The 24,841-nt window shown below is 45.8% G+C and overlaps 1 protein-coding gene across 1 annotated transcript in view; it reads left to right on the top strand.

Annotated features, from left to right (window-relative positions):
• The first annotated feature begins 7,165 nt into the window (after positions 1-7,165).
• Positions 7,166-24,841, top strand: part of GPR158 (G protein-coupled receptor 158) — a 120,655-nt gene continuing 102,979 nt past the window's right edge. The window contains exons 1-2 of the mRNA XM_033165595.1: positions 7,166-8,270; positions 23,775-23,880. Coding sequence (XP_033021486.1) covers positions 7,372-8,270; positions 23,775-23,880 — 1,005 coding nt within the window. The 5' untranslated portion in view covers positions 7,166-7,371. The remainder of the gene's footprint in view (positions 8,271-23,774; positions 23,881-24,841) is intronic.

Consider the following 24,841-nt stretch of genomic DNA (forward strand, 5'->3'; position numbering starts at 1 on the left):
TTCCCCACCCGCACCCCACTTCTTAGTCGCTCAAAATAAAACAGCGCTTGGGGGAAAAATAAATTAAAAAGGTAATTTTGAAATGGCCATTTCTCTCTCAATTAAGTTTAATTGCCTTAAATAAGTGCACTGTCATCTTCTCCACTCCCCTTCTGTTCTTTGTAACTTCATTTCTTGAGTTTCACATCTGCAACTTTTTCAGACCATCAACAGCATTTTTTTTCTGGAAGCATATTTCATGAGGGTTTTGAAGCTGGCAACCTAAGCAACACATCTCTTCCCCTCTGTGTACAGTCAGTCAGTCTGCTTTTTTTTTGGCACTGTGCATCCTAGTCTAGAGTTTGAATGCAGGATGGGTTATAATGAGGGGTAGAAATTGAATCCAATGCTTTCAGGGTCAGTAGGAAGAGGGAGCAGCTACTTATGGGTGCTGCAGAAACCCATCTCCGAAACAACATCTGGGACAGACAGCCCCTCCAAGAGAACCACAAAAAGGCAGGCAAAACATCCCTGCAAAACAAACAACTGCTGACAAAATACCCCCATCCAACAAAATCCCACCTAAATATATTCGACAGGGAAAATACCACACGTCAGCACATCTTTGGCAAATACTTCAGCTGACGGCTGCCAGCCAGCCAGCAACAAATTTGTATACCAACCAGCAGGTGGCGCAAAGAATCTCCAGTCGCTGCTTCTAGCCTCTTTGGCATCAACAAACTGGAAGCATCAACAAGATCCCAGCTGCTAGTGTGGCCTGCAGACATCCTCTCCTAGGAGCGATTTCAAACAAGAAGGGTGAATCTACTGGTTTGTAATTTCAGTGAGTAGGGCTTGCACCAGAGGGTTTGCTAAGTACTCAAGCAGCTCTTCGGTCTTCACAAGGAAAGAGATCACAGAATTGCAGATTTGGAAGGGACCACAAGGGCTATCCAGGGACGCGGGTGGCACTGTGGGTTAAATCACAGAGCCTAGGGCTTGCCGATCAGAAGGTCGGCGGTTTGAATCCCCGCAATGGGGCGAGCTTCCGTTGCTCGGTCCCAGCTCCTGCCAAACTAGCAGTTTGAAAGCACGTCAAAGTGCAAGTAGATAAATAGGTACCACTCCAGCAGGAAGGTAAATAGCATTTCTGTGTGCTGATCTGGTTCCCAGAAGCGGGTTAGTCATGCTGGCCACATGACCCAGAAGCTGTACGCCGGCTCCCTCGGCCAGTAAAGCGAGATGAGCTCTGCAACCCCAGAATTGTCCGCGACTGGACCTAATGGTCAGGGGTCCCTTTACCTTTACCTTACGAGGGCTATCCAGTCCAACCCCCTGTAATGCAGGGATCTTTCACCCAACATGAGGCTTGGCTCGAACCCATGCCCCTGAGATTAAGAGCCTCATGCTCTACCAACGGAGCTATTACTAGTCTTTCCTAACCAGAAGACCTCTGGCCTCCCAGTGTTACTTGAGCTCAGGGCCCTTAGATAATAATAATAATAATAATAATAATAATAATAATAATAATAATAATAATTTATTTGTACCCCGCACATCTGGCTGAGCTTCCCCAGCCACTCTGGGCGGCTCCCAAACAAATATTTAAACAATAGAGCATGAGATATTAAAAACGTCCCTAAACAGGGCTGCCTTCAGATGTCTCTTAAAAATAGGATAGCTGCTTATTTCCTTGACATCTGATGGAAGGGTGTTCCACAGGGTGGGCGCCACTACTGAAAAGGCCCACTGCCTGGTTCCCTGTAACCTCACCTCTCGTAATGAGGGAATTGCCAGAAGGCGCTCGGCGCTGGATCTCAGTGTCCGGGCTGAACGATGGGGGTGGAGATGCTCCTTCAGGTATACAGGACCGAGGCTGTTTAGGGCTTTAAAGGTCAACACCAACACTTTGAATTGTGCTTGGAAACGTACTGGGAGCCAATGTAGATCTCTCAGGACCGGTGTTATGTGGTCCCGGCGGCCACTCCCAGTCACCAGTCTAGCTGCCGCATTCTGGATTAGTTGTAGTTTCCGGGTCACCTTCAAAGGTAGACCCACATAGAGCGCATTGCAGTAGTCCAAGCGGGAGATAACCAGAGCATGCACCACTCTGGTGAGACAGTCCGCGGGCAGGTAGGGTCTCAGCCTGCATACCAGATGGAGCTGGTAAACAGCTGCCCTGGACACAGAATTAACCTGTGCTTCCATGGACAGCTGTGAGTCCAAAATGACTCCCAGGCTGCACACCTGGTCCTTCAGGGGCACAGTTACCCCATTCAGGACCAGGGAATCCCCCACACCCGCTCACACCCTGTCCCCCCAAAACAATACTTCTGTCTTGTCAGGATTCAACCTCAATCTGTTAGCCGCCATCCATCCTCCAACTGCCTCCAGGCACTCACACAAGACTGGTTCTGATTTAAACGAGAGGTAGAGCTGGGTGTCATCTGCATACTGATGAACACCCAGCCCAAACCCCCTGATGATCTCTTCCAGCAGCTTCATATAGATATTAAAAAGCATGGGGGAGAGGACGGAACCCTGAAGCACCCCACAAGTGAGAGCCCAGGGGTCTGAACACTCATCCCCCAACACCACTTTCTGGACACGGCCCTGGAGAAAAGAGCAGAACCACTGTATAACAGTGCCCCCAGCTCCCAGCTCCTCTAGACGGTCCAGAAGGAAGGATGTTATGGTCAATGGTGTCAAAGGCCACTGAGAGATCCATCAGAACTAGGAAACAGCTCTCACCTTTGTCCCTAGCCCGCCGGAGATCATCGACCAGCGCGACCAAGGCAGTTTCAGTTTGATTTACTTCCATCCGGATGTTGTTACAGGACTATATACACAAAAACGTCTAGTTTTTTCCCTTGTGCCATCAAACTGTTGAATTTGTAGTTGTGTGCGGAAGGGAGGTCAGTTGGTGGTATGGGGTTCCTTTGTTGTGCTGTTGTAGTGTGAGGGGAATAGTGTTTGTATGCGGTACGTTTTCTTTACATTGCAATGTAGTTGAAGCAAAATTCCAAGTATGATTGATACTTGGCCAATAAAACCACTCCTATTATTCCTATTAGTTCCTTATTTTCTGAAGGTGGCCTGGCAAGAGACATAAATAAGCACCGTTTGTCAGTTCACATAGCACAGTAGTTAAGCATTTGTCACAACATGCTATTTGGGCTCCTTCACAGAGGTGCACCTCGGGGTTCCTAAGAACAAGATGGAGCCCCCACATTTGCTTTTCTCTACAACCCAAATGCTACAAAATAGCACATACATTTTCAGGTCCACCTGAGCTCTTAAATCAGGCTAGGTAAAGCAAGGGGAGGGGGGCAGGAACAAAACACTGGCTGGTGGTGAAGCCACATGCAGACATAAGGAGATCAGAAGAGCCTGTCAAGTAAGGCCAATGGCCCATGTTGTTCTGAATCCTGTTTTCTCACAGTGGCCAACCAGATTCCTGTGGGAAACCCTCAGGCAGGAACACACAAGCACTCCCCCCTTCTGTGGTTTCTAGAAACTGGTACTCAGAAACATTACTGACTCCAACTTGCTTAACCACCAGCCACTTTCCTACCTTTTACTACATTAAGCAATGTCTAGCATCTGCTATTTTCTGGTCCACTAGCATGTATTGACTGTCTTTTGAAGGTAAGCATTTATCTTTCATAGGAGTCCTGATGATGAATGGCAGTTACGTAATAGCAGAGCTTGATCCTCTCATCTTTGTCCTTGGTGCATGCGTGTCTTTGCAAACCTTATTTCCTGTGTGTTCTATTACAGAGGGGAAATATTATTCCATTAAGCTGATCCCCCCCCCCTCCGGAAGTTCTTTCGTTGTTTACTGCTTAATAAAAACGAAATGTGCTGGAGCCCATAGCTGCCGCTGTTGTCCTTTGAGTCATCTTAGGTTGGGAATGAAAGACAACTCATTTGGGGTGATAGCCAATGTTAAAGAATCAGTGAAAGATTAGTGTTGACCAATTGTTTGAGTCACCTAGTACAGTAGGAGAAATTAACACATCAGTTAGCTTCATGACTATTTTTGTCTGGTTTCTTGCTTTAGGTGGCTGTTCCCTTTGTGATGATGATAAAGGTAAAAGCTGCTCAGAGTGGCTGGGGAAACCCAGCCAGATGGGTGGGATACAAATATTAAATTAATAATAATAATAATAATAATAATAATAATAATAATAAAGGTAAAGGTAAAGGACCCCTGGATGGTTAAGTCCAGTTGAATTTGACTATGGGGTTGTGGCGCTCATCTCACTTTCAGGCCAAGGGAGCTGGTGTTTGTCCACAGACAGCTTTCCAGGTCATGTGGCCAGCATGACTAAACAGCTTCTGGCACAACGGAACACCGTGATGGAAGCCAGAGAACACAGAAATGCCATTTTACCTTTCCACTGCAGTGGTACCTATTTATCTACTTGCACTGGCATGCTTTTGAACTGCTAGGTTGGCAGAAGCTGGGACAGAGCACTGGGAGCTCACCCCATCATATGGATTTCAACTGCCAACCTTACGTTCAGCAAGCCCAAGAGGCTTGGTAGTTGATGGATAGCTTTGTAAGTAAGCCATGTTCATCCCTTGAAGCAGAAAGATGGGGGTGGGGAATCCAGCTCAGACAAAAGGAAAAACACCTTCCCACAGTGCAGAGTTAAACTGTTGAACTCACCACTGCAAGTTGCCACGGTGGTTGCAAATGGGGAGTATCTACTATAAATATTGGTGGATTTGTGCATTTTGCTACTCCTAAACAACCTCATTTGCTTTCACTTTTGCTGACACCAGCATCCAATTCACAAGAATTTCTGATTTTGATAAATTCATAGGAGGGAAAATAAATGGAATTTTCAGTTTTGTTGTGCTCATCATGTCCTGCTTGCGGACTTCCCGGGGCACCTGTTTCACCACCATGAGAATAGGATGCTGGACTAGAAAGGTCTTTAGCCTGCGCAATTCCCGGAGCTGCCCTGCCCGGGTGAGAAGTGGCGTCGCTACAGGTGACTCGGGTTCTCCACAACATCCCACCCCTCACTCGGAGCGGAGGACATGGGTCTGCCATTATGGAAGAAAGAAGAAGTAAAAGATGCTAATTTAGATGGTAAGCAATTAAGGCAGTGTCCTTCCATTTTTGCTCTCTGCAGGCTGCATGTGGAACAACAGTCCAATGTTTGCATGGAAATAAGCTGCTTTTTCTAAAGCACACAGAGTAGTGACATGGTAAAAGGGGTTCAGTTTCATGTGGGTTGCTCAGGGACTTGGTTCAGGGAAATATCTGGAAAGCTTCCCTAAGCACTCCAGGTTGCTTCCAGAAAACCTGTTTCCTAAGCATTCATTCCAATTTAATTGTGGAGAGGTTAGACAACAGTGAGTCAAAGCAAGTGTTATCACAAATGTTTCAGTGCATTTTCTGGTCACTTTCCTTATTGCAAAAAGTCTGATCTTTTGAAGGAAGCGAGTTGGTTGTTCAAATCCTCCCCCATTAACCTGAATTTGTAACCCGAGTTTACTTGTGTGTGATGGAATCCCACCTGAAAACGGAGACAGTCTGGAAGCGCTTTTAGTTGTCCCTAGTCATGACTGGCAAGTCACTTTATGACATCGGAACAAGTAAGCCAACAGAAGCACAAGGCCCATTAAGAATCTGCACAACCAAGAGGCATTGCAACATCAGAGAGCAGATCAGCCTTCAGGACAGAGACTAGACAGAGATGGTGATTGTAGAAGTGGCAAGGAATTTCACCAACACTCACTGTCGCTTAGCCACGATATGACTCTTTGGCTTATACCGCACTATCAGCACAGTTATATTTATCAGCCAATTAAACAATCGTATTGGTCTCAATGAGCCAGACCAAGATCACTGGTACTACTGCTGCCCTCCTATAATCTACGTAGCATCACACACATGTTATTAAACAAAGGCTATAACTGAACATGGTTTTGTTGTTTTATTTCCATCATCAACAATGGGACATAAAAGTATGCATAACTGCACCTTGGATCAGGGCCAAAACACATAATAATGATTATAATGCATAACCACAATCATTACAGGAGACATCAAATATTTAGTCTATGAAGAGATATAGATAGATAGATAGATAGATAGATAGATAGATAGAATTGCTATGGGCTGCAGAGTTTAACAAAAAGACTGCAAATTTGCTTCAAACCTTGTGAAGCTTTGTGAAGTGGACTTCCACTGAATCTGCTTACACACAAACACACTCACATTTCCATGCATCCCAACGAAAAGCCAGGAAAACCTAGGCTTCATCCCTGGCGCTGAACACATTTCCTCATCTGCTATTCCTGTCTTCCCGCCTCCCGCTCAGCTTTTAATATCTTTCCGAGAGAAGTTTTAAAAACTTCAGCCAGTAGGTGTCTCCATTTCCCTGATCTCCGATCATCTCCGCCTAGTTTCGTTATCCATTCATTAACACCATTAAATATATATATCTAAAGATACCGAACCTAATATCCTTTCGGGGAGGCTGTTCAAGGCAGGAATTCACACTGAATTCCTGTCCTCGAGGCCTCTCTTATAATCTATAAACAGTGCAAAGGATAAGCAATGCATCCCAGGCGATCTGGGCTCCCGCCTGCCTCCCTCCCCGCCGCTGGGCCGGACCCGAGGAGGCGGCGGAGGGTCCCTGCAAAAGCGGCCTCTGCAGGTGCCCGGCGGGCCCGCCTGTCTCGGGGAGCGCCCGCGCTCTGCACCCCCGCCCCACCTCCCCACCGGCGCCTTCCTCGCCCTGCCCACCGACTGGCAACCTGGTGATTGACGCGCGAGGCGGCCACCCGGAGCTCCGGAGGCGTCCTGAGCGCACCTATGAGAAGGGCCGCATCCCAAAGGGGGCTGGCCGTGGGCGCAGCAGTCGGGAGAGCGCAGCCGCCTCCTTCAGGCAGGCAGGCAGGCAGGCAGGCGGGGCTGCCGCTGCTGCTGCGGAGCCGGGGAAGCCGAGCGCCCCAGTCGGCGGGCACCTGCTGGAGGGGAAGCATCTCCCGGCCCCTCCCTGCTGCGCGTCTCTCTCTCGCCCCGCCTCCCGCTCGCCGGGCGCCTCGGGCGGGGATGGCAGCAGCGCGGACGGAGCGCGCCGCTTGAGCGCGCGATGGAGGCGCCGCGGCGGCCGCACCTGCCGCGCCAGGAGGAGGACGCCTCGTAGGCATTGCTGCGCTGCCAGCGGCGGACGGGGGAAGAAGGCAGACGTAAGCAGGCTAACTATAGCATCTCCCCGGAGCCGGGAGGGAGGCAACCTGGGCGCGCGGGCGAGAGGCGGGGAGCCTGCGCAATTCCCGGAGCTGCCCTGCCCGGGCGAGAAGCGGCGTCGCTACAGGTGACTCGGGTTCTCCACAACATCCCACCCCCCACTCGGAGCGGAGGACATGGGTCTGCCTTGGAGGCTCCTCACGGTCCTGCTCTTGGCTCACCTGGGCTCGGCCGCCGATGGCAGCCCGGGGCAGGCGGCGCCTGGCAAAGGGAAAGCGGCCAGAGAGAAGCAGGCGGTTTACCTCAGCGCCAAGAGCGCGGCGACGGCGGCTGCTCCTCCTCCCTGGAGCGGTTCCCTGGAGAAGAGCCCCATCTTGGCCCAGAGGTTGTCCCCGGAGGTGCCCGCCAAGGTGGCCTCGTTCCTCTACACGGGCGACTCGCGGGAGCTGAGGCACGCCAACTGCTCCGGGAGGTACGAGCTGGCTCCCTCCTGGGCCGGGAAGTCCCGCCTGGCCGCCTCGCACCCGTCGCTGCACGGCGCCCTCGACACGCTCCTGCACGCCACCAACTTCCTCAACACCATCCTGCAGAGTAACCGGAGCCGCGAGCAGAACTTGCAGGAGGACCTGGAGTGGTACCAGATCCTCATCAAGAGCCTGCTGGAAGGGGACCCCAACATCTCCCGGGCGGCCATCACCTTCAACCTGGAGCCCTGGTCCTCGGCCCCGCAGGTCTTCCTCCAGGCCATCCGGCAGGACAGCCAGATCCTGATGCAGGACTTGTCTTCCGGGGCTCACCACCTGGCCAACGCCTCCAGCGAGACCGAGTGGTTCCACGCCTGGAAGCGCAAGGGGAGGCCGCACCAGCACCGCAAGGTCTTGGTCCCTCCCGGTGCCAAGGCTTTGGAGGGCAGCCTGAAGAGGAGGGATGGGCACCCGGTGGCCTCCGAGAGGAGCCACATCAAGTGGTCCTCTCCCTACCTGGAGTGTGAGAATGGGAATTACAAGCCGGCTTGGCTGGTCACCCTCTCTGCAGCTTTTTATGGGCTTCAGCCAAACCTCCTTCCTGAATTCAGGTAGGAGATCTGAAGTTTGATGAGTCTGTTGGTGGTTCTTCTTTTTTTGTAGACAAATGTGAACAAGGGATTCTTTGCTTTTAAGAAGCCAAAGCTTTCTGAGTGGCGAGCGCGAATATACTTGCATAGAACATTGGAATCCCCCTTGCTCATTGCACAGACTTCCCAAATAATATTAGTTAAGCCTTTTAACTTCAGCGCAGTCTCAGAAGTTAGTCTCCACACTGAATCCAGTGGGGTTTCCTCCCATGTAAGTTTGCATGAGATTGCAGCTTTTTGTTTTGTTTTACATCCTATAAAACTGGAATGCTGTTCTCCAACCTGATAGGAAAGAGAGGTTTTATTTTTATTTAAAAGAGAGAAAGATATTTGTAGCATGAGTAGGGCCATAGGAACATCTGTTTGCAGCCCAGCCCTATGAGTATTTACTCAGAAGTAAGTCCCTCTGTGTTCAGGCACCCTTATTTCCAATTTCATAGCACCACTACCTTAATATAAAGCAGCAGCTGCAAGTAGGAAACCCTTATGAGAAGGGTTTTTTCTTTTTTCTTTTTCAAAACCATCTGGGCTGAGATTAGCGTGCCTCCTCTAAAAGGAGGCAAAATTCTGTGAAAAGGTTTCCTTTAGCCATTTGACTTGAGAGCTAAAGTGTGGGTGGGGCGGTGGGGAGAGGGAATCACATTCCTGATGAGATGGAAAGGCTAATACCGGTATATTGCCCCTTGTGAAAACTTCCAGCTCCAGTGAGAATGCAAAGTTGGTAGTTTGGTACTGTTGCTAGGATCAACAGAACACCGTGACTTTGTTCCAGCTAAAGTAAGTTATGCCTAAATATGATCAAAAGCAATGGGGTTTTAAATTAATCTGAACTAGTTTACACAACTGGTTACAATGGAACAGACAGTGCAAACCTGCACAGGTTTACTTGAAAGCCAGCCCTGCTGTGTTGAGTGGCAGTTGCCTCTGTTAAGTGTGTTTGGAACTCCAGCCTCCTTTGGGGCTAACTTCTGCAGGATTGGGCCCCATTAAATACTTCAACCCATTGGAGTATATAGCCGCCCCCCTTCCCCGTTCCCAGTTACTCTCACCTTACTTAATCTGGGAGTGTGTGTCTTAGCAGTTGCAGGTCTCTTTCAGCATTAGTGTATATGTGCATAATAAATTAGTTTATTTTACCCACCACATTACAGCAGTAAGAGCAATAGAACTGGAGGCAGAGCGGCGAATGATCGATTCAGCTGTAATAGTTACAGATCATGCATAGTTATCATTATGTACACAGCAGTGCTAATGATAGACCTTTTCCAGTCTGAGGAGTGTGTGCACACCATACATTTAAAGCACACCCCCCCTCCCCAAAGAATCCTTCACAGGTAGTTTACCCTTCAGAGAGCTGTAGTTCCTAAGCACCCTTAAACAAACTTCAGTTCTCAAGTTTTTTGTTTTTTTGCAGGAAAATGTGCTATTCAACATATTCCAAAGCCTCTGACTGCTGAGATAGTTCAGCTGTGGGAAGTAACTTGCTGCTCCTGGTATATGAATGGGAGAATTTGGACTACAAGTGTTATCCTTTTGTTAGTGCTTGAGCTGGGATTTGGATCTGGCAGCCCTGGTTCTCCATCCGTTTCGGGTCCATTCCTTGTTCCTTCATCCACATTTCTGTCTGCTTGTTGGTCCAGTGCTTTTCAGGCTCTCCTGCTAGATGAGTGTTTTAGTTGCACAGTGTCTGCTTGAGCCAAGTAACAGTTACTTTGAGAAAATATGTGGAGTTTCCTTTGGTTACCAAAGCAGGTGTCTGGGTTGATTTTTTTGGGGGAGGCAGGATACTGATTGATTCCTGCTTTCTGCCACTTCTGAATTGAGAAGGAGCTTGTAAGCCCAGAGAACATGATAGAGAAAAATTTGCTTAAATAATTTATTGTTGGCAGCATTAACACACACACACACACACACACACACACACACACAGTGCAACTCAAGGCCAATTCAAACAATGGTTTCCTGCATTTTTACTTCGAGAACTATTGAAACGTATACTTTTTTTTTTTTAAAAAAAGGCTGAAGGTGGACTTTTCAGATTGCTGTTCATTGTTAGACTGAATTGTCATTAAAAAAATGTGTAGGAGAAGCACATTACAAAATCAAGCACTTCCTGATGGATGTCCTAAGAATTAAATATTTTTTTATTTAGGGCTGCTGGCAAGCTTTGGTGGTAAAGTATCATAGCCACCCTTGGCTTTCTGTCTGCCTTTGGTAGTAGTGTTGTGGAATTCCTTTTGTAAAGCGACCTTTTGAAAATGAATAAATAAGAGTGGTGACTATAACATTGATGACACTGACAGGCCGTTGGACTCTCTAGGGGGGTACGGGCCCAACACTTCAAACAATGGCTAGATGTACTAGCCTTTCCCCCTTGTCCATTGGGGCTGCTCTTTGCCTGCCTCCTTCTAATCTGGGTTCACCCACATCTCCCTCTAGCTACTAAATGCCCTTTTGGTTGACTCCCCAAGTGAACTAGGGACTCCCTTGGCTTATTCCACTGAGGTTCCTAACTGGTTATGCAATTGGCTGGTGGGAATCTGGGATTGCCAGAGTACTTGACCAACCTCTGAGCTTCCAAGTTGGATTAGAAAGGAAATAAGCCCAGCTGTAAAGCTGATTTGTGGTGTGTGTGTGTGTGTGTGTGTGTGTGTAGTGAGTGGAGGGGTGTTCACTTGAGTTTTTCCAGACAATCAGAAGTCAACTGGGTCAGTCTCAATGGTAACAAAGGAATAGGTTTCCAAGAAACTGGCTGCAGCTCTTTAAAATCTCTTGTCTCTTCCAATAAGTCCTACCTTCATTCACACAATAATTCTCTGCTTGGAGCATGCACTGTTGCAGTTCATGTTAGCTTCTCTCTGTGCTGTGAAGCATCATGTTTCATTATGTAAAGTTAAAACTAACTTGTAAGAAAAGAGCTCCTGGTCAATGGGGCGACACTGTTGCAGAATTTAAGAATATTATTAGATGCCATCCAGCCTAACCCTGGAAAGAAAAGGGCCCAGGTCTCTGTTAGAGGTGATACTTACCACATAAAATGTCCAGTAGAGGTCATCATGGTAGCAGTTTAAACTATACTTTCCTACCTACAAAGACTAATGCTGGTCATTGCACACGTATTTAACATACCGGTATATCTTCCACAAACCTGCAATGGTTAGGTTGCTACAATAGTACCACGACACTTTCTGTATCTACTGCCAGTAGCTATTTCCCCTCTTGCATTTATCCCACTCAAGTGTATTGGAGGGATAGTCATAGGTTTAAGTTGGTTTTTGCCTCCTGGGAAAGCTGGCATTCAATAGATCTTTCCCACCTCCATTCACAACCACCAACTTACCGGTAGATGGCTGTAAAAGGGGATTAGACAAATTCATGGAGGAAAAAGGCTCTCTGTGGAAGCTATGTGCTGCCTCCAGGATCAGAGACACCATGCCACTGAATGCCAGTTGCTGGGGAACACCAGGAGAAAGTTATTGCCTTCATGCCCTACTTTTGGATATTCCATAAGCGTACGGTTTCCCATTGTGGAAAACAGGATGCTGGACTAAGTAAGCCATTGGTCTGATTCAGCAAAGCTCTTCTTAGGTTCGCCTTATCAAATCACACCTGTGCTGAACATTTTCATACCGTGTTATAGACTACATTTTCTATGAACCTGGGCCCTGTAATGGACTAGATCCCTTTTGGGGGGGGAGGGGGGAGGTGCTGCTTATGCCGCCCTCCCAGAGCCAGCCCTGCACCACTTTGCCAGGCTTTGCGAAACAGCTCAGGGAGGGCAGCATGAGAAGGGCTCAACAACCATGCACTGTTCGATCCCAGCTCCTCTTGGGCGAGGCTGGGATCGAAGGGTCCATGACGTCCTGCTCAAAATTAGCCAGGGGGCAGGTGCATCTTGCTACTGGCGTGGGTCCAGTTGCAACTACGTGTGTTTCTCTTTCTTTGCACTGGGGCAAGTAAATTGTTGTAAGAGCAAGCTATAGTCAAGCAATGTAGCTGAGATAATAATTGCAGAATTGTCGCGTTGGAAGGGACTGTGAGGGTCATTTAGTCCAACCCCCTAGCGAACAGACATTCCGTTGTGGTGACCGCAAGTTAGATTCAAGGTGCCGTTTGGTGCCTTAGCTTATATACCGAAGTTTCTAACACTGTTTTCATGCTGCCCTCCCTGGGCAGCTTTGCAAGGCTAGAATCTGGTCATATCCCAGCCTCCCATAAGCTAATCCATCTGACTTCAGTGGCTCTATGAAATTTTAAACAAGGTGTGGTTAAAAAAAAAAAGCATGAGCATTTGTGTAAGAAAAAACATGGAGTTTACGTGAGCCTCTAGTGTCTTAGGCCCAGTCCTGTGGAACTCTCTCCGAATAGAGGTTCAGTAGGCGTTTTCTGTGCCAGCTTTTAAACACCTCCACCATGGTTTACTTGTCTTCGTTTTTAACTTGGTATGCTTTTGTTGCATAGCTTTTAGTTTTCTGTTTTAAACTGCTTTCTGTGATACAGTTCTAGGAAGGCCAAGAAGCACTATGAGTCCTCCAAACCCACAGCCTAATATTATCTCCTCACACATATGGAGTTCATGGGTGGCATTCTATGCCAGTCCTTCTCAGAGTAGACCCAATGAAGTTAATGGGCAGGGTTAACTTATTTTTGATTAGGACTTTTTGTGTGAATACAAGCCCATTTTTCTAGTTGAGGCAATACAATGGTACCTTGGGTTAAGAACTTAATTCGTTCCGGAGGTCCGTTCTTAACCTGAAACTGTTCTTAACCTGAAGCACCACTTTAGCTAATGGGGCCTCCCGCTGCCACTGCGCCGCCAGAGCACAATTTCTCTTCTTATCCTGAAGCAAATTTCTTAACCTGAAGCGTTATTTCTGGGTTAGCGGAGTATGTAACCTGAAGCGTATGTAACCCGAGGTACCACTGTATCTGCATGCTTTATTGGAGAGCTGAACCACTTATCTGGTTGCCAGTTTTGTGACTGGAGGGACAGAACTGCCCAGAGAATGATGTTTGGCTGTACTTGATATGATTCAATATAATATTTCTATCCTGCTTTTCCAGCAACCAAGCTGAGCTCAAGGTGGCTTTCTACAATAGCAAAGAATTAACAAATAAAAACAGCACTTCCTAGTACAAAGGAAACATGCAACTAAGGTACAATGAATGGATCAAAACAACACAAAGCAGCAGAATCACGAAATCCTTGTTCTAAGTACCTTTTCCATGTGTGTGTTAGCAAATCATACAACTGAAACATAATTTTCATTTAAATCCATTCACAATCTGAAATGGTAAAAAAAAGAAAAGTGGGAAAAATTATACCTGTGTCATTATATCATTACGATTAATCACCACACATGCCTCTCAAAATAGGCTTTTAAATTTCCCTTTCTCTGTGTCATTGAGTGATAATGAGGCTTTTAAAAATTCCAAACTCCTCTTGTTGAGTCCCTTAAGAGTAAAAGGATGAAATATTCATCTTTCTCTCCTTAAAATGTTGCACTGAGTCTTCCCCCAGCAAAATGCCTCTTGTGAGCCATCTGTTAGGGACATATTAATGTTCTGGTTTGCCTTCTCCTTCCCATTTCACCGCCTGGAATGAGAGAAATAACCTTTCAGTACATTTTCTCACCAAACAAGCCTTCAACATTTGATATCCTTTCCAGCTTATCTTGGGGCTGCAACACTCAAAGCAAAATGTGCTACACAGATTTTTTTTTTTTTTTAAAGGACAGGCATTCTTCCCACTTAGGAAATGGATTGTAAAGGCTGTATTTATTTCGTATTCTTCAAATGTTCCTATTTTCTAGAACCAGCCATTTATTTATTTTTTGCTTTTTGAGGATGGGTGTGGGGAACCTTTGGTCCTCCAACTGTTGCTGAACTATAACTCCCACCGTACCTTTGCCCGTGCTTGCTGGGGGCTGATGGGAGTTGTAGTTCTGCAACATCTGGAGAGCCAACGGTTCCTCAAACCAGTTTTGAACATTTGTTCCTCACCCCCGCTTCCGATCTCTGTAAATTAATACTGCAATCCTATGCATTTCTGTTCAGAAGCAAGCTCCTTTAAGTTCAATGGGGCACATTCCCAGGTAAGTGAGAATAGAATTGCTCAGCGTCTCTGAATAGGGGAAGGATGTTTAATCCCCTCTGTTTGTAATGTTCAGGCAGTGAGTGCATTAGTTGCTGGAGCTCACAGGAGTTGTTGCTGGCACCTGTCTATCTTGGGAAGCAATGGAGGAGCGCGCCTTTGTGGGTGAAGTCAAGCTGTTGGCAGGTTGCAGCGCCTGCTGTGGCTGTAGAGACCAATGTGGGAGAGACAAGTTTTGTTGCAGCTGGGGCAGATGAAGGCTTCCAGTTGTGCTGCTGCTATGGATACGTGACTTGACTGCCTGTCTCCATGTGCTGCGGTCGTCCGCAAGGGATTCCCACATGGCAATGTGGGATGTTGTTAGCCTTCATGTAACATTTGCAGACATCTTTGTAGCACAGAGTTGGTCTGCCAACGGGCCTGATGCCTGAAGCCCGCTCCCTGTTGAGCAAGTCCTTGGGGATCCTGCCATCTTCCATTCTGTGGACACGACCAAGCCAGCATAGATATTGCTGAGACAGGGCTGGGAGAGCACATATTTGTTTGGAATTCTGTCCTGCCATGTAATACCCCAAATCCTCCTGATGCATCACATGTGGAAGGCGTTGAGGCTCCTGATGGTTGCAGGTTGCCTACGACTCACTTCCATAAAGCAGTGCACTCAAAACACTGGTCTGGGTTGTAGTTCAGCAACCTCTGGAGGTCTTTTGAGCTAGAAGATGGACCCAATGGTCTTCCTAAGCTCCTGCAATGATTCTGTCCTCCCTTCCTTCTAAGCATTACATTTTTGCATATAGAAAGCTTCATCCTGTGCTGTGTTTCCTCTGCTGGCAGAATTCAGCCAAGCAGTAATTGAAGCGAGAAAAGACTATTTAACGAGCTCTTTTGATTAAATTACCGGGAACTCCCCAGATATGCCGTGATCTATGCCATATATCTGAAGGCGCATTAGAAACTGCCATAATCTCATTGACAAGATAGATTTCAGATCTGACTCTTGCAAACTGCTCCAAATGGTCCAGAGGGATTTCCCTCTGCAGGTGGATCTAATTCATATGCCCACATTGCTGTGCCCAGTTTTCTGATTAAAATTTATTTTTAGTGAAGGCTGCTGTCCTCTTCAAAATGCACGCTGGAGGGGGAAAAATTGTAGTAGTACATCTGCTCAGTTCTGGGAGAGAAAGCTGCCTGCATTTATGAAAGATGAACTGTAGGGAGGGGATGTGTGTTCATCATTACATAGAATCATAGAAGTGTAGAGCTGGAAGGGACCACAAGTGTCATCTAATCCAACCTCCTGCAGTGCATGGATATTTTGCCCTAACATGGGGCTGAAACCCAAAATCCAGAGATTAATAGTCTCATGATCTACCGACTGAGCTATCCCATCCATAATGTGACTTGAGCTACAGATGTGGACCAGATCATAGTGTGTTGCATGGGAAAACATTTGTCGATTGGAGTTCGGATTTCCGCACTGGTATTGACTCAGAGCATACGTTCACACATGTGTTCCCAAGTCTTTTCTTTCTTTCTCAAATGTTTAATATTTTTATTTGGACCCCACCTTTCCTCCAATGAATTTAAGGTGGTGTACTTGGTTCTCTCCCTTCTCGTTTTATCCACAAAACAACCCTGTGAGGTAGTTTAGGCTGTAAGAGAGTGTGTATGACTGGTCCAAGGCCACACAGTGGCTGAATGGGGATTTGAACCCTAGTTGTCCACATCCCAGCCCAACGAGCCCCCAATCTTTACTTAACCACTGATTTGCACATACGGGGCTGTTTCTGAAGCACACAACCACTTTGCTTTGGACAGGAGAAATCCCTGCTTCCTATCGGTAGAGAGAAAGTTGTGTGTCATAATTTACATGGCGTGGGTATGTAATTTTTCTGCTTCTGTTCTTTTGCACTGTAGTATGCTACACCTCTGAATTAAATCATAGTTCTCCTTCATCTTGCACCCTACTCTTAGAGGATCTTTGTTTTTACGACACAATAAAACAAATGTTTCAGATTTCTTATAGCATTCAAAACAACTATTTAAAACACCCATAAATAAATAAAACCAATAAGCAAAAACAAACCCAAAACCAGATTAAAGTACATGCCAGTGTTCTGCATATGTCAGTAGGCTTGCCTAAACAATATACATATAAGTGTATATATATATATATATATATGTGTGTGTGTGTGTGTGTGTGTGTGTAAGTATAAATATATATAAATATATAAAAAAATAAAAAAATAAATATTTAACAGGCACTTAAAAGAATTTCTCCACATGCTTTAGAGGGAAGTGTGAAAAACAGGACACCCTGTTTCTTTGTGCAGTATCTTGGTGGCCATTTTTTGTGCTGTGATCTCGTGTGCTCTTGCCCCGAAAAAGTGCTTTTGCGTGGGGGGCGGGGCGGGGAAGAGCTAGGCTGGCTATGTGTCTCGCCCGGGAGCACAGCCTGGAAGACACGTGTCCCGGTTTTGCGTTGGAAATAGTTGGATGGTATGGAAGTGAGGGAGAAGGAAAACTCTGATCCTAAGATGGTTGGATGGCGCCTTTCATGCCTCTTTCCAGCAACTCCTACAACCAAGCTGGTCCCAAATGTATTGCTTTCTTTTCCTTTGGACCACATCAGTGAGGTTGAGAGGGGGGTTTTGTTGTCTGGCCAGCCCAGAACCCCCATATACACTGCCCAGGTTTGCACCCCAAGGAGGTCACTTTGGTTTGACTTCACCCCTGGAGGCATACTCCATTGAATTTAGGTGGCCTAATTCTAACCATGGTGCTGGAGGAGACTCTTGAGAGTCCCATGGACTGCAAGAAGATCAAACCTATCCATTCTCAAAGAAATCAGCCCTGAGTGCTCACTAGAAGGGCAGATCCTGAAGTTGAGGCTCCAGTACTTTGGCCACCTCATGAGAAGAGAAGACTCCCTAGAAAAGACCCTGATGTTGGGAAAGATGGGGGGCACAAGGAGAAGGGGACGACAGAGGATGAGATGGTTGGACAGTGTTCTCGAAGCTACCAACATGAGTCTGACCAAACTGCGGGAGGCAGTGGAAGACAGGAGTGCCTGGCGTGCTCTGGTCCATGGGGTCATGAAGAGTCGGACACGACTGAACGACTGAACAACAACAACAATTCTAACCATCAATACCTAAAAGTAGGTCTCATTGGTTCCAGTGAGATTTCTTCTTAGTTAAGTGTTGGTAAACCTGCAGCACTGGATGCTGCAAGAGGAGGGCCCCAACTTCCCTTTGAGTGCCTTTTCAATCAAGAGTGACTCCTGACATTTATAGACTTCCTCCCCTGCCATGGTTGTAGAGGGGTTAGCTGTGTGAGTCTTTTGCAGCAAACACAGCAAGAAATCCTCTTAAGGACAAATAGATTAATTCTGGCAGAAGCTTTAGTGGTTTAGACCTGGATGTATGAAATGTTTGTCTCAGTGGGTTGACATATATACATACAGACACATGGATAAAGAGAGAGACAGTGTGAATAGCGAGGCCAAATGAAATGTAAGAGCTGTAGCCTTTATGACATATCTGTGCAAAGCTCAAATGTGCACAAGATAAGCATGGCGGCCATACAAAACAGCCGTAATTGGAGGTAACACAATCTTCCTAGCTCTGCTGAGCAACCTTATTGTATTGCCAAGCAGTCAATTACTGCTGTTGTGCTTCTAGCTGAATCTAGCTGTTCTAGATGGAATCTACAGCAAGGAGAAAGATGATTTTCCACCGAGAGATTTTTGCATTCTGCAAGTGTTTCATGCCCTCCAACCATCAGTGTGGCATAGTGCCAAGGCTGGTGTAGTGGTTAGTTCGCTGGACTAGGACTTGGAGGACTAAGGTTTGAATCCCCACTTCAGCCACAAAGCCCACTGGGTTACCTTGAGCCAATTGCTCACTCTCAGCTTAAACTACCTCATGCAGACCTTCCAAGTGTTGCTATTTTCCAAGAACAGTCCTGGATTTACAGAAGCTGTCCCAGTTTCTGATTTGATCCCAGAATGTCCCACTTTTCCTTAGGACGTCCCTGTTCTCATCAGAGAAATGTTGAAAGGTATGCCTCATGGGGTTGTTGTGAGTGTAAAATGTGGAGGAGATGTATGTAATATATAAATAATGTAATATAAAAAATAACAACTAATAATACAATAGGTCAGTGGTTCCCAAACTTCTTTTCCCTCACGGATGACTTGAAAATTGCTGAGGGTCTTGGTGGAACTCTTAATGATTGTTCTGCCTGTTGTAGCAATTGTGATGCGCCGTGCTAGACACTAAAGGATTTTTAAATTGTATTTTCATTGCCTCTTTTATTTCTTATATTGTATTTTATTGCATTGCAAGTTGCATGCTACAGATTTTAGATTGCAATGCAATAAAATACAATAGATGAAGCGAAAAAGGAAATAAAGCCATATAATACAAATAGAGATCAGAATGAACATTTAATGCGCACATGCTGCGGACCACATGAATGAAGCTTGCAGACCACTAGTGGCCCATGGACCACAGTTTGGGAGTCTTTGACTCCCACGCCACCTAAAATTAATCTCTGGGTTTTAACGACCACTATAGGAACAAAGGGAACTGCCTTATGCTGCGTCAGACCATTGGTCTATCTTGCTCAGTAGTGTCTACACCAGGGGTCAGCAAACTTTTTCAGCAGGGGGCCGGTCCACTGTCCCTCAGACCTTGTGGAGGGCCAGACTATATTTTGAAGAAAAAAAACGAATGAATTCCTATGCCTCACAAATAACCCAGAGATGCATTTTAAATAAAAGCACACATTCTACTCATGTAAAAACATGCTGATTCCTGGACTGTCTGCGGGCCGGATTTAGAAGGCGATTGGGCCAGATCCGGCCCCCGGGCCTTAGTTTGCCTACCCATGGTCTACACTGACTGACAGTGGCTTACCAGGGTTTCAGGCAGGAGTCTCTCCCTGCCCTACCTGGAGATGCCAGGGATTGAATTGAGACCTTCTGCCTCCAAGGGGGCTGCTCCGCCCCTGAGCTATGGACCTTCCCCCTGTGTTTCATTTTGCAGCTACTCCTCTGTCTCGCCTTTCTCCCAAACCATGCTACCTGCCCTGCAATGCGTGGTAAGTAATAACAGGCATGTCTTTCTGGGCTCTTGTATGGATCGCTCTGGTTTAATGAATTTGAATTGCTCTGGACACTTGAACATGCTATAGTTTATTCTCAGCCTGGGATAGCTCAGTTGGTAGAGCCCGAGACTCTTAATCTCAGGGTTGTGGGTTCAAGCCCCACATTGGGCAAAAGATATGTGCGTTGCAGGGGGTTGGACAGCATGGCCCTCGTGGTCCCTTTCAACTCAGAATTATACGAATCTGTGATCGGTGTGCATAGCTGCAACATATCTGTTGATGGGCATTCAAACTAGTAAGTTTGTAGTACTTCATGCTAGCGGTGTAAATAAGAATGATGATGATGATGGGGAACTAGCTTCCTGTGGGCAAAATGTGCTATATGAATGTCAGATGGTCTTCAATTACCTTCGTTGGTTCATTTTGAATACTGAATTCTGATAAGCGCTACTGCCAGTCTCAGTGAATATCAGGCTGATCTAATGCTGCTGACAAGCCAAATAGTACTTATCATGCATTTAACGTCTTATGTCCTGATCAAACATCTGGACAGCACAGTTAATAGGGCGCCTGCTTAGTAGGTTAATAGATAATTCATTTTTAGGTTTTTAATTCTATTTGGTCATGGAGGTTTCAAGATAAGCTGTGATGCATTATTATTATTATTATTATTATTATTTCTCTCAAAAGTAAAAAAAAGAATAACAGTACAAGGTAAAAATCTCAATACAAACTCAAATAAATCCCCCACCCATCCTGGGCAAACTGCATCCGCCACTAAATATTTTCCTACTTCACCTCCTTTGGCTACTTCTGCCCACTGTGTTTTACATCCAATATTCTGTTGAATACCCAGCCTCCTTCATGAACTAAATGGTACCCCTCTGTTTGTTTCTGATGCTGCTGTCTCTCTACCTTGTTCCTGATCCTCCATCTCTAATTTAAGCTCCTCGATTCCCACCTCCTTTAAATACATTGAAGGAAGTAATCTTCAAATACATGAACAGACTTTTTTTGGCCATGTACGCGTTACTGGCTTAAAACGCAGTGAGGTTGTTCTTTTCTTTTGGCTGCATTTCAAAACTGTGTTTGTACATGGTTGTACAGATCAGCACGGTTTTCTGTGTATCTTAAGCTGCCTGCTGTATGTCCACACCATGAAGCAGGGATGTACTGTATTCAGCCAATGGGCAGGTCTCGATTGGGATCAAAACTGGTTTGGTGCATCAGAATGCAGTATTTCACAAGAAACAACAGGGTAGATGTGGATTGTGGTTGTTGTCATGTGCCCACGGCTTCCCAACCCAGTGGTGGGGAGAGCACTAGATGCAGAGTAAATGGGAGTGTGTAGAGAGCCTTACTCTGCTGCTTCGGAAGCCTAGGGATTGATCAAATCGGCTTTATTTACAGGAGGATAGGAGAAATATGTTGACAGTCAGAGCAGTTCAACAATGGAGTCAATTACCCAGAGCAGGGGTAGCCAACATGGTGCAGTTGATGTTGTACTATAGTTCCCATCAGCCTCAGCAAAGATGACAAATGGTCAGGTATGGTGAGAGTTGCTGCCCAGTTGGAGAGCACCATGTTGGCTATCCCTGACCTAGAGGGGTGCCCCGCCCTTCCTTACTGGAGGTTTTCAGCCATCTCCCAGCAATGCTCTACTGATGGATTTCCAGCATTGAGCCAGGGGGTTTAGTGGCCCACTTCCAGGAGTCACATGGAGCAGCTGAAATTCTCCACACCTGTTCCTAAGATTTGCCAGCATTACTTGGCTCCTGGTCCTGTGCCTTCACAGTAGCAACTTGAACTGCAGATATTACCACGAGAAGCCTCAAATCATTCTTGATATTTTTATTTATTAAATTTCTATATCATCCTTCACCCAAAGATCCCAGGTTCACAACAGAAAAAAAAAATACAAAACCAGAACATAAAATATTTAATAAAACAAAAAAACAACAACCAATAACCCCCCTCCCCCTTCATCTCAGGGCGGTTCACAAGAATATAAGAAATGAAATTCCACCTAACTGCATGAAAATGTCCCTGGTGTTCCTGAATGTAAAGGTAAAGGGACCCCTGACCATTAGGTCCAGTCGCAGACAACTCAGGGGTTGCGGCGTTCATCTCGCTTTATTGGCCGAGGGAACCGGCGTACAGCTTTTGGGTCATGTGGCCAGCATGACTAAGCCGCTTCTGGCGAACCAGAGCAGCACATGGAAATGCTGTTTACCTATTTATCTACTTGCACTTTGTTGTGCTTTCTGTTGTGCAGGGACTGAGCAACAGGAGCTCACCCCATCGCGGGGATTTGAACTGCCGACCTTCTGATCGGCAAGCCCTAGGCTCTGTGGTTTAGACCACAACGCCACCTGTGTACTGACCATAGAAATGTGTAATTTGTGAGTTATGTTATGTTTAAGTCCTGTAGTGTCCTCCATTTCTGGGCCAAAGAAATTCTCGTTGCAGCCAGCGTCCATGTCAAAAGTTCCTTAGTTTGGTAAAATTGCTGTTTGATCATCCCACAAGTTCAGACGGGCAACCTGCAGGGAGGCTTGGATGGAGCATTTAACATTTTTTTCATATATTCTGAAAACATTGGTCTGAAATTCAGATGCCAGAAGTATCTGAGTTGTATTCAAGGGCAGCCCTGTATTGAGCAGGGAGTTATGAAAGCATGAGTCAGCATTGAAAAATCCTCTCTATTCAAGAAGGGATGAGTCTACACAATGAACGCAGAAGATAAAAAGCACTTCTGGCCCCCACAGCAAACGTGTTTATTGAAAAGCAGGTCAAGCAGGACTCTTTAGGCTGCGTACCTGTAGTTGGTTAAGTAATTCTAAGCCTTCCGATTCAATCAAGAACATTCTGCAAAGGGAGCTAATTCCACAAATGGCACACAAATCTAATTGACTAATATTGGATTGCATCCAATGTTTGTCATACGCAGAGTAGGTAGGCCCACTGAAATCAATGGGCATGAGAAGTCCCGTGGATGGCTCAGTTGGTAAAGCATGAGATTCGTAATCTTAGGGTTGTGGGTTTGAGCCCCACATTGGGCAAAAGATTCCTACATTGCAGGGGGTTGTACCCTCGTGGTCCCTTCCAACTCTACAGGTCCATGATTCTATGACTAACCGAAGTCCATTGATTTCAGTGGGTCTGTTCAGAGGAGATCTTAGCTGAATACAACTCCTATTAGAGTACAGTGGTACCTCGGGTTACAGACACTTCAGGTTACAGACTCAGCTAACCCAGAAATAGTACCTCGGGTTAAGAACTTTGCTTCAGGATGAGAACAGAAATTGCGCGGCGGCAGCGGGAGGCCCCATTAGCTAAAGTGGTACCTCAGGTTAAGAACAGTTTCAGGTTAAGAACAGACCTCCAGAACGAATTAAGTTCTTAACCCGAGGTACCACTGTAGTGTGAAAATTGTGAAATCTGCTTGATGCGATTCTTTATGTGATACTGGCAGCTGTTGACAATGGCGGAAACAAAACGAATGGCTCTCTTCCAGCTTAACCTCTCATGTCGAGCAACACATGAGCTGATGATGATTCAGAGAAGGCTTAAGAGTCGGCTGGGAGCTTGTTGTGATGTTGTTTTCAGACTGTAATGGAGAGACTGAATAGGTTAGACTGGGCCAACATCTGTGGGATGGGTAGGAGTACACAAGCTTTTGAAATGAAGAACTGCACAAAACATAAAGCACTTGCAGCTATCCAATAATGTATAATAACAGCCCACTAAAAGGTATCCTTTTTACTCCTGGTACTAATAACCAGAGCAAGTTTGGCACTCGTTATCAGAACCAACTTAGTGAGATGATTGGTGTGTATGGATTTAACAGTGCTAAGCTGAATTTTTTTTAGTTGCTATTTTGTTAATGTTGTTAACATCACTTTATAGAAATGCTGTACTGATTTGTTAATCATATAATATGACCTATGCTGTAAATGTCTTGTTTAGCTTATTTTCTGGTTGCTGCTTTGTTACTAGTGTTTTAAAGATTGCAGTTGTTTTATTCATGCTTTGTTAATTATTTTATATGATTCATGCTGTATTTGTGATGTTCTATTACGTTGTTGTTATTTACTGTTTGTTAGTATCATAGAAATACAGTACGTCAAATCAAATAACCATAGCTTTTCGTAAATGCAATTAAGATTCAGCACTACATTCCCGCCATTTTTAACAGTGAAAGGAAAATGGTGTGCTGAATCTATGTGAATTAATGGCATTTCTTCTTATTCTTCCAGGGGTGTTGTGAAAGTGGACATAAACTTACAAAAAGTGGACATTGACCAATGTTCAAATGAGGGCTGGTTTTCAGGAACTCACACATGCCACTTAAATAGCTCCGAGGTAAGGAAATGTACCTTAATCTCAATGAATGATGTATTCTACCAAGTTTCGCTTTGATTTCCACATTGCAAGTCTTGACCTTATTTTCCTGCTTTTTAAATGGTGTCAATTGAGAAATCTGAACTGTAAACGGAGAAATCTGAGGGCTCTCTTGGACAAAAAACAAGGACACCAGCCAGGAATACCAGAGCAAACAGCAGCTAGTAGGCTTGGTCTTTATTGAAGACTGTCGCGACAGGACTCCCACCTGCTACCAGGTGAAACAAGATGGAAGCCCCGTACAAAAGAGAACCCAAACTTTTATTAGCTGCTAATCTCCATGTTACATCCCCCAAACTACATCACTAATACATCATGGTTACATCATGAAAGGGGAGGTCTGGTGGCAGTAATCTGAGCATCCTGGACCCTGCCCCATTCCACCCCTTGCCCTCCACCAAACACCCATCAGGTGTAACAAAAGAGATATTTTACATTTCTCTGTTTCCCAGCCAAGTATTCACACCCTTTTGTCTTCATCGGGGTTTGTTATTTCTGGAATGGCACTCAGGTACCAGGATGCCAGGAATTATCACTCAGGCAGAGGGGCTGCTGAGTAGCTGAGCTTACATGTCTATATGAATTTCTGAAGTTTTCCCAGTGAGCCAGTACATAGATACATTTATCAGTGAATTGTCACATTTGGTATTGCGCAGCAGAGGGCCTTTGAATAGATAGGAAGAAACTGTGATGAAGTGTTTTGTGGGGACAAGTCACAAAAATGATTCTGCTGATTTTGGTAGTGGGCTGCATGTGCATGATATCTGCTGGAGGGGCACCCCCCACCTATACATAAATTCCTGCAACAATGGGAATAAGCTTCCTACACAAGATAGACCATACAAGCTTTCAATGGCAGCAAACTGTAGAACAAGGTAACTTTGCGGTTCGCAACTGCTGCTCCTTCACCCAAGCCATAGAA

The sequence above is a fragment of the Lacerta agilis genome, chromosome 12, assembly GCF_009819535.1.
Source record: "Lacerta agilis isolate rLacAgi1 chromosome 12, rLacAgi1.pri, whole genome shotgun sequence".
Lineage (NCBI taxonomy): Eukaryota > Metazoa > Chordata > Lepidosauria > Squamata > Lacertidae > Lacerta > Lacerta agilis.